The sequence below is a fragment of the Myxine glutinosa genome, chromosome 9 (genome assembly GCF_964187855.1).
Source record: "Myxine glutinosa chromosome 9, kmMyxGlut1.1, whole genome shotgun sequence".
NCBI classification, from domain to species: domain Eukaryota; kingdom Metazoa; phylum Chordata; class Myxini; order Myxiniformes; family Myxinidae; genus Myxine; species Myxine glutinosa.
The window spans coordinates 117,129,271-117,144,614 of record NC_136269.1 but is presented as its reverse complement, the minus strand read 5'-3'; the positions used below and the strand labels follow the sequence as shown (position 1 = coordinate 117,144,614).

The 15,344-nt window shown below is 43.8% G+C and overlaps 1 protein-coding gene across 1 annotated transcript in view; it reads left to right on the top strand.

The window, feature by feature from the left end:
* The window catches only part of WDR74 (WD repeat domain 74), a 26,835-nt gene extending 11,491 nt beyond the window's left edge, over window positions 1-15,344 (top strand). The window contains exons 7-11 of the mRNA XM_068128448.2: window positions 166-266; window positions 6,191-6,246; window positions 13,500-13,642; window positions 14,685-14,741; window positions 14,858-15,344. Coding sequence (XP_067984549.1) covers window positions 166-266; window positions 6,191-6,246; window positions 13,500-13,642; window positions 14,685-14,741; window positions 14,858-15,052 — 552 coding nt within the window. The 3' untranslated portion in view covers window positions 15,053-15,344. The remainder of the gene's footprint in view (window positions 1-165; window positions 267-6,190; window positions 6,247-13,499; window positions 13,643-14,684; window positions 14,742-14,857) is intronic.

Here is a 15,344-nt window from a genome sequence, read left to right as displayed (position 1 = left end):
TCGGAAGGATGACAGGCTGAGTCAACCCCCCTGGCGTTAATTCAGCGATCGACCGGGATTCGAACCCAGGATCCTAGGATCCTAAGCCGGCACCCTAGCCGCTAGCCCAACACCTTCATGCATACTGTACATAAAAAGGTATTTAATGCTCTGTTTGCTCTGCAGGTACGTGTGTACGATCAGAGTGGGAAGCAGCGCAGGCCCATCTTGGAGACGACCTTTGATGAGTTTCCACTCACATCTATGGCACTCACTCCACAACATGAGTAAGAGATGCATGCAATATCTTCTTCGACTTAAAAACAACAACTCGTTTTTGGTATTTGCCACCCAACTGCTCATATTATATTGCACTGTTTATATTTTTAACTCAACTGGACTATGTCCAGCTGAGTTTTTGTCGACACCCAGTGTCCGTCGTCCGTCTGTCTTATCTGTCTGTCTGTCGTCTGTAAACAATTTGATGTCTACGCTCTAAAAGTCACAAATATTGATCAGATTTGATGAAACTTGTTATGCAGCATCTTTAAGATTGCGATTGCTAGTTTGCATAAACTAGTTTGCATAAACTAGTTTGCGATTGCATTTGGGCGTTGCACGCCCAAAAATGGGTGCGGCAGGGCGGCCATATTGAAAAATCAATTTTTGTCATATATTTTTAGCACATATAAACTATATAGTTTGTGGTTCTATTATGCATATTCTAACCATATTGATATAGACCAGTTGAGTTCAGGTTCCCTGGAACCTCTAGTTTGTTATTATTATGGAAGTCTCAACAAGGTGTTTTATGTACTCGCGTGCATGTACATACATGAAGAACAATCATGGGAGACACCCGTGTCTTCTGATCCTGCATGCAATATCCTTTATTTCGTTATTTATTTATTCTTATTCACCCTTTAAACGAAACTGTACCTTATGAATCCTAACTTTTACGATGATGCTTATACTTAACTTCCAGATGTATACCTTACTCGGGGAGGAGTTTTATTTAATGATTGCTGCTTTATATACAGTTTGGTTAAAGCTCATGGAGAGCAATGATATGTATTTATTTTACCGCCTAATACCACAAGGGACCCACCCTGAGAAAACTATTAGTTTTCCGCTCATTGTGGCCAGCAGTTCAGGAATGCGTAGAAGTCAAATAAACATATTGACACTTCTTGAATTATTCAGAGCGTCTCAATAAAATGTATGCAGACTTTTTCAGAAATCTTCTCTATTATAAAAGGAGCCGTGTCTGTCTGTCTGTCTATCTGTCTGTTTTGTCGTGTTATAACTTGAGAACAGATTAACTGATTTCAATAAATCCAACTACGGTGGATTCGGATAACTCCCGGGAGTGTTTGTGATCCAAAAAAATGAATTTTTTGTGGGTGCACCGACACGTGTCAAAACTGCAAATGCCAACATGTGACGTTGATTATCCCTGCACGGAGAGCAGGATCTCCCAGGAATCCTTTTTTTTTTTCTTCCCCTATAGATTAGCCATAGCAGCAAAGATTGGTATTTCCGTCAGCGAAGCGACGGGTCTTATATTCTAGTATTAATTAAACAGCAGAGAGGAGGGACGATGTTGAGTGTTACCAGTGCCTAATAGATGGCGTTAGCATGTGACGGAATGATTATCCATCATTGGTCATCTGTTACCCATAATGCAGTGCAGAATTGCAAGGTAGTATAGCTTTTTAAATTGTCATGATGCACAAAGAGAGGGGTATACTGTACATTTAAAAACGACTATATACATTTTATTGAGACACTGTATAGTATCCTTATGTTTTAGTATCTTAAAAACCTGCCAGACAAGATTTGGTAAATTATGGATAATTCAATAAATATTGTACATGATATCAAAATGTTTTTAAAATGCAAGAATTGGAAGAAAAACAACAATATACTGTACTTTGAAACTAAAACATTTTGTTACCACCAGATAACAATTAATGTTGTGTATTATTATAAGTACAATTGATCCCATATTTGTCGTTGCAAAGGGTTAAAGTAGATTTATCGCAATAAAGCACATGATGTCTCCTGTAACAAAAGGACTGCCTTGAACATTCCACTCCACAAGGGTGAAGGCAACATACACCTTTGGCGGTAATGCTCTACTCTCTGTCGCTCCATTCCTCATCCCTCAGATCGGCAGTCTGCAGCCTCCTCACTCTCTGCAGACCTGGACAAAATCACAGACTGGTCAAACAAGTGGAACATGTCTTTCAATCCTGACAAATCTCACACTCTTACAATGTCTCTCCGAAAGGACCGACTGGACAACCCTCCCATCTACTTTCTCAACAATCCTCTCCAAGAAGTTCTGTCGCTCAAGCTTTTGGGTCTCACTATCTGCCATGATCTTTCTTGGGAAAACCACATTTCCAAGCTGGCCTCCAAAGCCAGTCGCCGACTGGGCATCCTCCGTCGTGCGAAGTCCTTCCTTGGCACACCTGAGCTCCTCACCACATACAAGGCTTTCATCCGCAGCTCAATGGAATACTGTTCCCCCCTCTGGGCTGGTGCTCCTGCCTCACACCTTGCTCGGCTTCACGCTGTTGAGGCCAAAGCTTTCAGAATCATTGGAATCTCCTGCGATGTAGTCAACGCCGAGGGCCTTTCACTCACTCACCGCAGGCAGGTTGGTGGTCTTTCTGTCTTCTACCGACTCCTCTCCGGCCTTGCTTCCCCAGCCCTCTCTGTGCTCTGTCCCCCCAATATTCCTTCAGGTCGCACAAGATCTGCCTGCAACCCTCTTATGGTTAAACTGCCAAAGTCTAGGCTCTCTGCTCACCTTCACTCTTTCATTCCCCTTTTCTCCCGCCTCTGGAACAAACTCCCCCACTCCCTTCAATCCCACTCCTCCCTCCAGGTCTTTAAAACAGCTGTTCACCACCATCTCTTATCTTCCCCCATCGAAAACCTTGATCTTTTCTACCCCCGGTAATTCACCCCAGAGTCCTTGCAGTGTTCATATGTTTTAATCCTCTCCCACCTCCCCCCAAGTCCTCCCGATGTCCCTGCTCTCAAATGTTGTGTAGTGTTTGTGTCTGTCTGTTTTGTGTCTGGTAGTGTTTGTGTCCTTCCCCTTCCTCCCCCTCTCTTTTGTGTCCTTCCCCCTCTCTCCCCATCTTGTCTGCCGCTCCCCTTGTTTTTTGTGTTTTGTGTGTCGGTTTGTCTTTTTGTGTGATTAATGTTAGCTCTTATACGAGCCTCGATCTTGTATACAAAAAAAAAAAAAAAAAAATGCAACTCCACCCCATGATGATATTTGACTCTCCTGAGAATATAACCAGGTTACGCTAACTTTCTGTCCAATCCTTAGTGGCGTTTTGGATCGAACGTCCGTTCCAAGCCTGGGATGTTGATGATTCAATGCCGAATTTGATCGAGTCATACCGAGGACTTGAAAATGGTACATGCTGCTTCTGAAATTGAGTCTCGGCATTTAGAATGTAGAGCATGGACAAACACTGGGCGTTGGCATCCGTAAGTAGGAGTAAATTTCTCCTTTATTACCCCACTTACTGCGGAAAGAAAAGTGAATAAAGATAGTATTGTCGGTATTTAAAGTGCCCCGGGAAATTATCTCACTTCCTTCGAGGTTGACGGCCGTTTGATGTCAAGTCCGGTATCGTCTCATGTGCTATTTCCCAATTTGTGTTGCTGGTTCTCCAGAGACCATTTCAGGTGGGCATACTGCCCTGAACCTTTTTTGTCAAATCGTACAGACTATTGAGGTCTATGAGAAATGGAGGCCCTTGTCCACAGGGCAGATCCGGATAGGATAGCTGTTCACTCCATAATGGATCTCGCAGGCCCATTTTGGATCGGTTGATGATGCTCAGTCCCTGAGGCAGACGTGCTTCACCATTCAATCATCTGAACCCTTAGAAGCCCCGTTTTGTCCTCGTCCCTTTTGTCACTTCTGGCTTAGAAGCCCCGTATTCACAATGTCCTTGGATTCATGCTCTAATTGACTTTAGATTTCACTTTCGGTGTAGTTTGGCTCGTATTAAGTACGGTACCATCTTTCTTCCGTGGTGTCAATTCCATTTTTTGCCCCAATTGAGTCGTTACTTTGGTATTGAGCACAGATGAACAATTGCTGATTCTTTGCAGGAAAGTTCCTTCTTTTTGGGGGTTTTTTTTTTTTCAAGATTCGGTAATTCAATTATTTTGCAACTGTTGTATCACCAATATCAATGTTAATATACATGCATATATTAACACCACCCCTCTCCTTATGCACACTATCCCCTATGCCTTTGATTAAGTGCCTTGTATCCATCAACAAAATGCGCTCTATATATACAATTATTATTAGTCCCCTCCCGGTTTCACTATTAGTCCCAATAGGTTTGCTCTCCATCTGTTCCACCTGTGGTTTTCTGCACTTTTTCCCATATTTAAGATATTCGACTGAAACTTGGTCCATGGCTTTATTATGACAAGTTACAGCACAAGTTTAAGTTTTGGGGCGTTTTGTCAATTTTTCACAGAGTTTTTGGATTTGGAGAATATCACATATACATGGGTCAGTTTTCCAGACTTTTTCCCCTTGCTCTTTAACATATTGTCGTGTCTGTAGCCAGTTAAGACCAGCCTTGGACGAATAGCCGAACTGCTTTAACTCCGAGGCGACCAGCCGAATATATGGCAGTTAATTTACGCGCGCAGAATAGAAGAGATGCGAGGCATCTATATAACGATAAACACGGGTTTATTCCCGAACCCACAAAACATGTAAACACACCAGTAAATTCAACGATTCAATAATTTAATGAAAATAAATCATGGAATAGAAATGAAATGTGAGGTAAAATAAATCCTACTTTGAGGGACCCTCCACACAGTCTCAAAGACGGACACACGGGGGAATATAAAATCCATTTTTGTGGTGTCACTTATCTGTGTCCCAAGTGGCCCTTTTTAGCGAGTGGTGGCGATTGTCAAGTTTAGGCCTCCCGTGCCGCAGTGCTCAAGATGGTGACGCTCGACGAAAGCCCACGCGTCCAGTCAAGTGGTGAAGACTGCCTCCTCCGCTTCACTCATGGCCTCCTCCGTGGCGGCTTATGCACGGCTCGCGGCCTCCAAAGAGACTGGAGCAAAAACCTCCCTCAAAATGCCGACGCAGCAAAAGCTCCAAAACGCGCACACTTTTGTCCACTCCAACCACCAAGCGCACTCCCCTTCTTCACACTGCCAGAGCCAATTGGGTAGTTTCCCTCCCAGTTCGCCCCGCCCACGTCCTACGGCCCAATCGTGTCCCTCGGGGCGTGGCCTGCCGGCCTTTCTGACTGCCCCCTTGATTCTCCACCTCGCTCGTGGGCGGGGATTTTGCCTATTCGGTCCATTTCGGTGGGGCCTAGTCTGGCCGGCTCTTCCTTGGCTTTTGTCGGGTGGTAAATGTAATTTAAATGAGGTGCGTGGCCGGCTGTGTCAGCAAAACATTAGGGTAAGATTACAGAGGGTAAGCACACACTGGGGAAAACTAATTTGGTACATGGTTTTATTACAAGTTACAGAAACTGCAACTTTTTCTGTGGCTTTGTATTAAAAAAAAACCTTTAGAGGCCATTTTTCCCCGCAAAGCGGGGGTTGGCCTTTTTCGGGGACCGTGGTTGTTGTTGTTTTTTTGGTCCCCTTTTTGAAGCAATGTTTTACGGCTGGATGCCCTTCCTGCCGCCAACCATTTTTGTCGCCTTTTACGACAAGCAGGGAATTACCAGTGAACTGGTACTCAATTAGCCGACCTCGGAAGGATGACAGGCTGAGTCAACCCCCCTGGCGTTAATTCAGCGATCGACCGGGATTCGAACCCAGGATCCTAGGATCCTAAGCTGGCACCCTAGCCGCTAGCCCAACACCAGGGACTAATCTGTTGTATATCTGTATAAATGTATAAAAGTATAAAAGTCTGTATAAATTGTATACCTAAAACAATTTGTCCTACTGTATATCGCTCACAATTGCTGAGTGCTTGGAACAAGAACATTCGTTGGGACCAGTGTGGGACATGCATCGTAAAACAATTCTCTCTCTTGTTATATTGATTGTGCTTAAAAATACCGGCATGGCAAATTTAAAATTTATTTTAAAATAACATAAAGGTGCTTAAGGTAATTCAATGGTGAAGTCCATACAATGCAGTTTAGACTCTTTCCCATTCCCCGTTGTGTTTCAGGTCCGTCGTGGTCGGAAACACGCATGGTCAGGTGGCGGTTATCGATCTCAGAAGAGGTACAGCATTTTAATCACAAATATCACAGCATGGTGAAGGTGTTCGCAGCTTTGTGTTGACATGGTAACGTGTTGCTGATTTTTCACTGTCCAAAAGAGCATCACGACAGTTTATTTTAAACAATGTAATATAGGGTATGTATGTTGTATGATTCATCTACTCCTTCAAGAGTATTTGACCTAGGAAGCTGAAACTTTCAGGGATTCACGAGGGAACCCTGAACATGTGTTTCCCGAAGCTTTGTTTGATTCCATCATGTTTTGGAAAAAAAAAAAAATGTTTCACCCATCTTCGCATTTCCTTTCTTTGGGGGAAGTGGAGGAGTACAATTGTAATTATCCGAGCTACATAACCACAATGTATTAAATATGCGCATAAGCAGTAGTATGCATGTGTTTGCTTCATATATATGTAACCCGGGTTATTTTTATATTCGTGAGCGATGGAGGCTTCTGTCTGTTACCAATGCACCGCCTAAATAAAAGTATGTGTCAGAAGAACATGTTGTATGCTGAGAACAACATCGCCTGTAGCGCAGGTCCTCCTCTTGTTTATTTAAAACTAGTATAAAACCCGTCAAAAATGCTTATTTGACGGTGCAGCCTAATGAGCTTGCCAAATTCTGAAACCTCAGCCTAGTATCAGGTGTGCTTATATATTCTTTATTTATTGGACATTCTACGGATGTAAATGGACACTTGTTTTAATCTGCGCGTGTTGCACATCATATGCAACAAATTTCACCTCCTTGCGCCTTGTATTTATTGTTATTTAAAAAAACTTTCTGTATACCGCCATTGAGGCTCGCTTTGCAAGCCACCGTCTACAATTCCAATACAAGAGACATAATTACTCTTTTATGGAAAATGTTTTTCGAGTTTGTTTTAATCCCCAAAATAGACCGTATTGAACACACATTCGTGTGAAAAGATTGGCCTTTAAAACATAGCCTTTTGAAGGGGACATACATCTGTACTATAAATGCACAAACTGACATTGTGTTTTATATGATCGATGTTTTCGTCGACTTTATCAATGAAATATTTCCAGAGTTCATACTACAAAGAAAGAGACGAGTCTGTTTCCCTGTAAACCACAAGCTACTTTTCTAAAGGTTATGTTTCTGGATGGTAATACATTTCCAAAGCTGACAGTGCAGGTAAACAGGAAGTATGTAGCATCTTCTTTCATATGCAGCATGTGGTTGCAGGCAGCATCGTTGCAGGAGGTGCAGCTGTTTCACTGAAGTATGTAGCATGTTATGCCAGTTGGAAAAAAAAAAAATTTCAACAATATTCTCATTAAGTAGCAAGCTTACTAGCTAAGTCATACATTGTAAGATGTGGGGCAGTCTCATGACAGCAAAACAATAATGAGTCAACAATAGTCTCCATTGTCACATAGTCGTTTCCAAAAATATTGGCACCCTTGCACTTTTTTTAAATAACTCACAATTTTCTCTAAAAATAAGTTTGAAATTGACAAAAGTATTTGGTCTCCACAATTCTTTATTTCACTGTTAATATTACAGAACCTTTGTTTTTGATTCAGAACTTAATATATCCTTTTAAATGAGTAAATAAAAAGAAATGGCATTGACAAAATTATTAATGCCCTAGACTAAATATTTGGTAGCACAGACTTTGGACAAAATAACTGCAGTCAAGTGCTTCCTATAGCCATGAATGAGCTTCCTACACCTCTACTGGCAGTTTGGCCCACTCTTCTTGGGCAAACTGCTCCATTTTTGGGCAAACAAAAAGTTTTTGGGCAAACTTGGGCAAACTTCCTTTTCGAAGCTGCTCCATGCGCTCACGCTTTCGAAGCTAAGTGATATTTCTCAATTGTGTTTTTGTCGAGACTGTATCTATCTTTCGGTGTATGTACCTATAGCATATCTTTTGGAAAATTTTCGGTGCTAATTTTTCGTACATGTATACACAATCGTCGGTTAATGGTATCGAGTATTCTGCGGCCTAGTACTCGTAGGCTTAGGCTACCGTACCGTCTCCGACCTTGTGGTTTGTTTTTCTCTCAGCGATTCGTCGAATGCGCTGAAATTATTTTCGTTCTCTGTTTCGTACCAGTCGTTCACCCCGTACCTCCTTGTTTAATATCTGTACTCACAAAAAAAAAAAAAAAAAACCCCAAAAAAAATATTTCCTTCCCAGGTCTTATTCGTTTATTTGTTGTTCTTTTTGTTCGTTCGTTCTTCGTTCGCGATCACGCGGTTAGAAATGTATAATCTCTCCCCTGAACAACTATTTTCTCTCATATATTATAACACCCTTTTCTTCTTTTCCTACAAAAGGATGCTTTCGTCTTGCTCACCAAATCTATTCATTCCAAAAAATATATATAATACCATCTCTTACAGTTCCTCCTTTCTACATTCCCTAAACTATCCAGAACTCCATCCCTCCTCCAGTGTCCTCAAACGTATTTTTGACTCGAAGGTCTCAAACTCATTTTGCAAAAAATGTTAGTTTCCCATGAATCGTACACTTTTCAAAATCCAATCTCACCCCTCCCCTCCAAATCCTCCCCATCACCCATCCCTTTCAAATCTCCCCCCTTGCCCTTTCCCTCCCCTCCCTCCTAAACTCCCCCCACACCCCTCCCCTCCGAGACTCTCCCTCGCTCCTCCCCTCCTAGACTCCCCTCTCACCCCTCCTCAAAGCATCCTCCCTGCTTCTTCCTCCTTCCAACTTTCACCTTCATCTCCGCAAACCTTCTGCCTTGCTCTTCCCCCTCCTCAAATAACACCTCACTGTGCCTCACCAAATCTCCATCAAACCTTTTGTCCGCCCCATTCTTCCCTTTCTCCAAGCTATTCTGAAATCTCTGACACACCTTCAACAGCTCTCCCTACCTCTTCCTCCTCTTCCACATCTTACCCTACCCCTCCCCCCCCCCCCCTGTTCTGGACCCGATGCTCCCCCTTCCTCTTCATTAACGGTATGGACCTCAAACATCCCGGGCCTTCGCTCAAACTTGACTGACCTCTCCATACAGGTTGCTTCTGACAAACCAGATGTGAGCTGCTTAACAGAAACTTTCCTCTTTCATGATGTCTCTGATGCCTTGGTATCTCTCCCAGGTTACTCCCTCCTCCGGTATGATAGACCTGAGCCTCGTCCTCGAGATGGGGTTGCTATCTTTATAAAAAACTCTCTTCCTCACTCGCCCTCCACTGCCCTCTCTCCACCTCACCCCCAGGAATACCTTTGGCTACGGCTTCCCCTTCGCTCCCACCTTTTGTTCATATGTGTGTTGTACCGTCCACCAATCAGCGATGACTCCATCTACATCTCACTGTCTGATAATATGGACCAACTTCTATCTACCCATCCCAACTCTCTCTTCCTCATATGTGGTGATTTCAATTGTCACCATGCCAGTTGGCTGGGTGTGGGTACCTCTCTCACCAGCCATGGCTCTTCAGCAAAGGACTTCTGCGACTCACTGGGACTGACACAATCTGTCAATTTCCCGACCCGGATCTCAGTCAACGGAGCATCTTCTCTTCTGGATTTGGTTTTGACAAACTTCCCTGAAAATGTCTGCTGCTCTTCTTCTGCTCCAATCGGCTCATCTGATCATGTGCTTGTCAAAGTGGACATCTCTCTGACCATTCTCAGAGAGCCTCCTCAGCGTCGACGAGTCTGGCATTTCACTCAGGCCAACTGGCACGGTCTTCAAGCAGCCATCAATCATCTGGACTGGTCTCCCATCTCTACCGCCTCTGACATCAACTCATCCTGGGAATTCTTTCAAAGTAAATTGCTCTCTCTCATGCACAGATTTATACCATCTCGTCTTCAGTTGTCATACCCTTCCTCCCGTCCATGGTACATGGAATCTTGTGGTGAGGCTGTTGCCCTGAAACAACTTGCTTTCGTCTCCTGGAAAGCAAATCCAACGGAAGGAAATCTCATTTCCTTTCACAAAGCCCGAAACAAGTGTGTGTCCACCCTCAGGAGAGCCAGGAAACAATATCTCACCATTCTCAAGACCGAACTCTCTTATCTGTCTCCCTCTTCCAAATCCTGGTGGCGTCTGGTCAAATCTGTTTCTGGTGTTTGTTCCCCCTCCATCCCCTCCCTCACCTCAAACGGCTTAACGGCTGACTCTGCACGTGAAAAAGCTGAATGCCTCAACTCTGTGTTTGCCTCTAAATCTTGTGTCCCAAACCCATCCCTCTCTGTACCCACCGTACCCAGTCGTACCCAGCTGCTCCTGGACTCTGTGTCCTTTCCTCCTGACAAGGTGGAAAAGTTTCTGTCAACCCTCGACTCTGATTCTGCAACTGGTCCTGACGGCATCAGCCCACGGGTCCTAAAATCATGTTCTTCTGCTCTTTCACTCCCTCTTTCTGTTCTCTTCACCCTCTCTTTTGCTCAAGGTCATCTGCCATCTGCTTGGAAATCAGCCAACATCACCGCTTTGCACAAAAAAGGTGCAAAAACAGATCCCAGCAACTACAGACCAATCAGCCTTCTCCCAATTATCAGCAAAGTCATGGAATCCATCATTGCTTCAGATATTAAATCTTTCCTCTTCTCCAATGGCTTGATCTCTGATCATCAATTTGGTTTCAGACCTGGTCACTCTACTCTGGACATGCTGCTTCTGCTTTCTCAACAATGGATGGAGGTCCTCAACGCCAAACAGGAAATTAGAGCTGTCTCCCTTGACATTTCACGTGCCTTCGATACGGTCTGGCACCCTGCTCTGCTCACCAAACTCTCCTCCTTTGGTATCCATGGAAATCTCCACGCATGGCTGGCGGACTTCCTCTCTGGTCGTAGTCAACGTGTGGCCCTGAATGGGTTTCTCTCATCTCCTCTTCCTGTTCAGGCTGGAGTTCCCCAAGGTAGTGTTCTGGGCCCTGTGCTTTTTCTGGTCTTCATCAATGATCTCTCTGACTCTCTTGAAAATCCTCTCTATCTCTTTGCTGACGACTCTACTCTCTGTCGCTCCATTCCTCATCCCTCAGATCGGCAGTCTGCAGCCTCCTCACTCTCTGCAGACCTGGACAAAATCACAGACTGGTCAAACAAGTGGAACATGTCTTTCAATCCTGACAAATCTCACACTCTTACAATGTCTCTCTGAAAGGACCGACTGGACAACCCTCCCATCTACTTTCTCAACAATCCTCTCCAAGAAGTTCTGTCGCTCAAGCTTTTGGGTCTCACTATCTGCCATGATCTTTCTTGGGAAAACCACATTTCCAAGCTGGCCTCCAAAGCCAGTCGCCGACTGGGCATCCTCCGTCGTGCGAAGTCCTTCCTTGGCACACCTGAGCTCCTCACCACATACAAGGCTTTCATCCGCAGCTCAATGGAATACTGTTCCCCCCTCTGGGCTGGTACTCCTGCCTCACACCTTGCTCGGCTTCACGCTGTTGAGGCCAAAGCTTTCAGAATCATTGGAATCTCCTGCGATGTAGTCAACGCCGAGGGCCTTTCACTCACTCACCGCAGGCAGGTTGGTGGTCTTTCTGTCTTCTACCGACTCCTCTCCGGCCTTGCTCCCCCAGCTCTCTCTGTGCTCTGTCCCCCCAATATTCCTTCAGGTCACACAAGATCTGCCTGCAACCCTCTTATGGTTAAACTGCCAAAGTCTAGGCTCTCTGCTCACCTTCACTCTTTCATTCCCCGTTTCTCCCGCCTCTGGAACAAACTCCCCCACTCCCTTCAATCCCACTCCTCCCTCCAGGTCTTTAAAACAGCTGTTCACCACCATCTCTTATCTTCCCCCATCGAAAACCTTGATCCTTTCTACCCCCGGTAATTCACCCCAGAGTCCTTGCAGTGTTCATATGTTTTAATCCTCTCCCACCTCCCCCCAAGTCCTCCCGATGTCCCTGCTCTCAAATGTTGTGTTTGTGTCCTTCCCCCTCTTCCCCCTCTCTTTTGTGTCCTTCCCCCTCTCTCCCCATCTTGTCTGCCGCTCCCCTTGTTTTTTGTGTTTTGTGTGTCGGTTTGTCTTTTTGTGTGATTAATGTTAGCTCTTTCACGAGCCTCGATCTTGTATACAAAAAAAAAAAAAAAAAAAATTTCTCCCAGATTTGAAGGGTACCTTCTCCCAACTGCTGTTTTCAGATCTCCCCACGGGTGTTCAATGGGATTTAGATCTGGACTCGTTGGCCACTTCAGAACAGTCCAGAGTTTTGTCTTGAACCATTCCTGGGTGCTTTTTGAAGTGTGTTTGGTGTCATTGTCCTGCTGCAAGACCCATGACCTACGACAGAGACCCAGATTTCTGACACTGGGTTGAACATTGCGCTCCAAAATGCCTGGGTAATCTCCTGATTTCATGATGCCATGCACACATTCGGGGCACCCAGTGCCAAAGGCAACACAGCTACCCCAAAACATCACTGATGTCCATGTCCATGCTTGGCTCCCATCTTGTGTCTGACTTCCTCGGACAATTCTCTGGTTTTCTGTCTTTTCTTCATGCTCATTGTGGTGCACACAGTGACACAAAACAGCAGAATGACTCCTTTTCTCTATTCAAACTGGTTGAATGCTTGATTTTTATATTGCAAGCACCTGCAACTCACCGCAGGTGAGTTCAATTCCAAAGTAAAGGAAAATCACCTGCTTGCAATCTAATTATATCTGGCAACTTCTTAATGGCCAGACAGTTAACCAGATTCCACCCCAATTAAAATTTTGAGCCGCCATTGCATAAAGCAGCACGGATCGGCACGGCTTTAGGCCTGGGTGTTAGTCCATGGCCCAGTGCAGTTGGAATGATCCCAGGTATATAACCACAATATTATATATGCACTAAGTCAAACTAGGTACAAGTATGTATAACGGTACAAAGATAAACGGATTTGGTAATGGGGTCAAGAGGTCAAAGGTCCTATTAGGTTAAAAATTATGTTACTGTACTAACTTGTGAACCAGTGATGGGATTTTGACTAAACCTGGTATAAGTTTATATTATGATTCAATGATGAACTGATTAGATTTCAGTGGCAAAGGCCAGAGGTCGTGTCAGATGAAATGGGATTCTTGAGAACAGGTAAAGGAATTCAAATCAAACCTGGTCCAAGTATGTGTAGTGATGTAATAATGTGGGTGGAGGCATATTGGTCGGCGTCGCGACGTCGAAGAGTGCTGTTCTAGAAACGTTAACGTTACAGTATATAATCTGAGAATTCTATTAACTTTCATATTGGAGTTACAAATTTGGCCATTCCCTGAAAGCTGTCATGTCATCTTGTGTCCAGGCATGGTGGGCTGCTGCCTGAAAGGTTTTGTTGGAAGTGTGACCGCACTTCAGTGTCACAAGAGCCTGCCACTGGTTGCTTCTTGTGGCCTCGACCGGTTTATGCGTGTACATGACCTGCGGAATAAGCGCCTGCTACATAAGGTGATGTGAATCGACAATCCTATTCTCTTGCCACAGACTGATCGATGAATGGCTTAACAGTTCTCTACCACCTCAGGTCGAGTTGGTCCAGGCGGACTTAAACAGCCCCACAAGATCAAATATGCTTAGCGAGCAACTCTTATCTAGTTTCAATCCTCAATTATTACCTCACTGCTCAACTTCCACTCTGTGGCTGGCAGGATATCTAGGGGTATGCACACTAGGGTGGTCCAAAAAACATCGATCTCTCCGATTTTGATGCTCTTTTGGATTATTGTGAGAAATGGTCTAAAACATTCACCCACCAAATATTTTGGCTCAATTCCATCTACAAACTCATGCACACTTCAATTGAAATATGGCGTTTTTCACCAAATTTGGCTAAATGAGAACAATCCAATAGCAACCGAGGTGGAAAAAGTACATGCACTATTGTACTAAGCCATTTTGTGGTTCATGACTTTTTGCACGCGCTTGCGCCTGTGAGTGTGAAATCATCATGGTCAAAACATGTTTGACAATGCTTGAAACATGTTTGAAACATGTTCATACATGTCTGACTCATGTTTCGACCATGAGGACTTCACAGGGGTATGTACCATCAATGACATTATTTAGGAAAAAAATATTTCTAAAGTCTTTGTAAGCCTCTCAACATGGACTATTTTCATTAAAATTGACCAAAATGACAAATTTATATGTTGAGTGTGTATGAGTTTATGGATGACTCAGATGCAAAATATTTTTTGGGTGAATGATTTAGACTATTTCTAACAATAATCCAATAGAGCATCAAAATCCAGATAAAAAAGTGATTTTTTTGCATTTTTGGACCACCCTAATGCACACTCACCTCTAATCTGTCGAGCCTGACTTTGAACATTGGCCCAGCTATAAACAAATCATTCCAGTGTGTGGCCAGCTTGAAGAGTTGCTTTAGAAATTGCCATGTGGTTTTGATAGTTTACAAGACGATGACATTTACGACGGATGAGTATTGAAGTCGGCTAAAACTACCGTATGTGCAAAACTTGTTGTGCAGGTGTACTTGAAATCCAGGTTGAACTGTTTGCTGCTAACAAGTAAAGAAAACTGGGAGGTGAGTCCAATTTTTATTTCAACATTTGATGTTTTTATTTTATTTCTATACTTTACTATAAATAAGGAATGGCTGGGTGCTGATAAAAATGCATGCGTAATATGCTTATCCGCCAGGTCGAACCAGCAGTGGATCAGCACCTGGATGCAGTTCAGGGAGGGAAAGGGGAGGTGCAAGTAAAAGAGGAGGAGGAAGACAAGGATGACTTGTGGGAGTCGATGGAGAAAGTCTCGGAAGAGAAAATACAAAAAAGACAAGCGTCCGGGCAGACCTCGGGCAATAAGAGAAAAATGGCAAAACGACTGTGTTGATGCGCCAACGACCGTCCAGTCGGCATTCATGACAACAATTTGAACTTTTTCCCCTTGTAAACGATGGTTGGTACAAGGAGAGTAAACGCCAGCGCCTCCACACTGTTGCTGCAAAAAGCATGGCTCGAATGATTGTACATGGCATAGACAAAAGGTTCACACTCTTGATGGCTGCGTGCCCTGATGAGCATCTCAATTTCATCACTATCAATTGTCTGTATTATACACAAGAAGTCAATATTTACCTTCAAAACAAACATTTAAAGCATTGTAATAAATTTATGGATTTTAA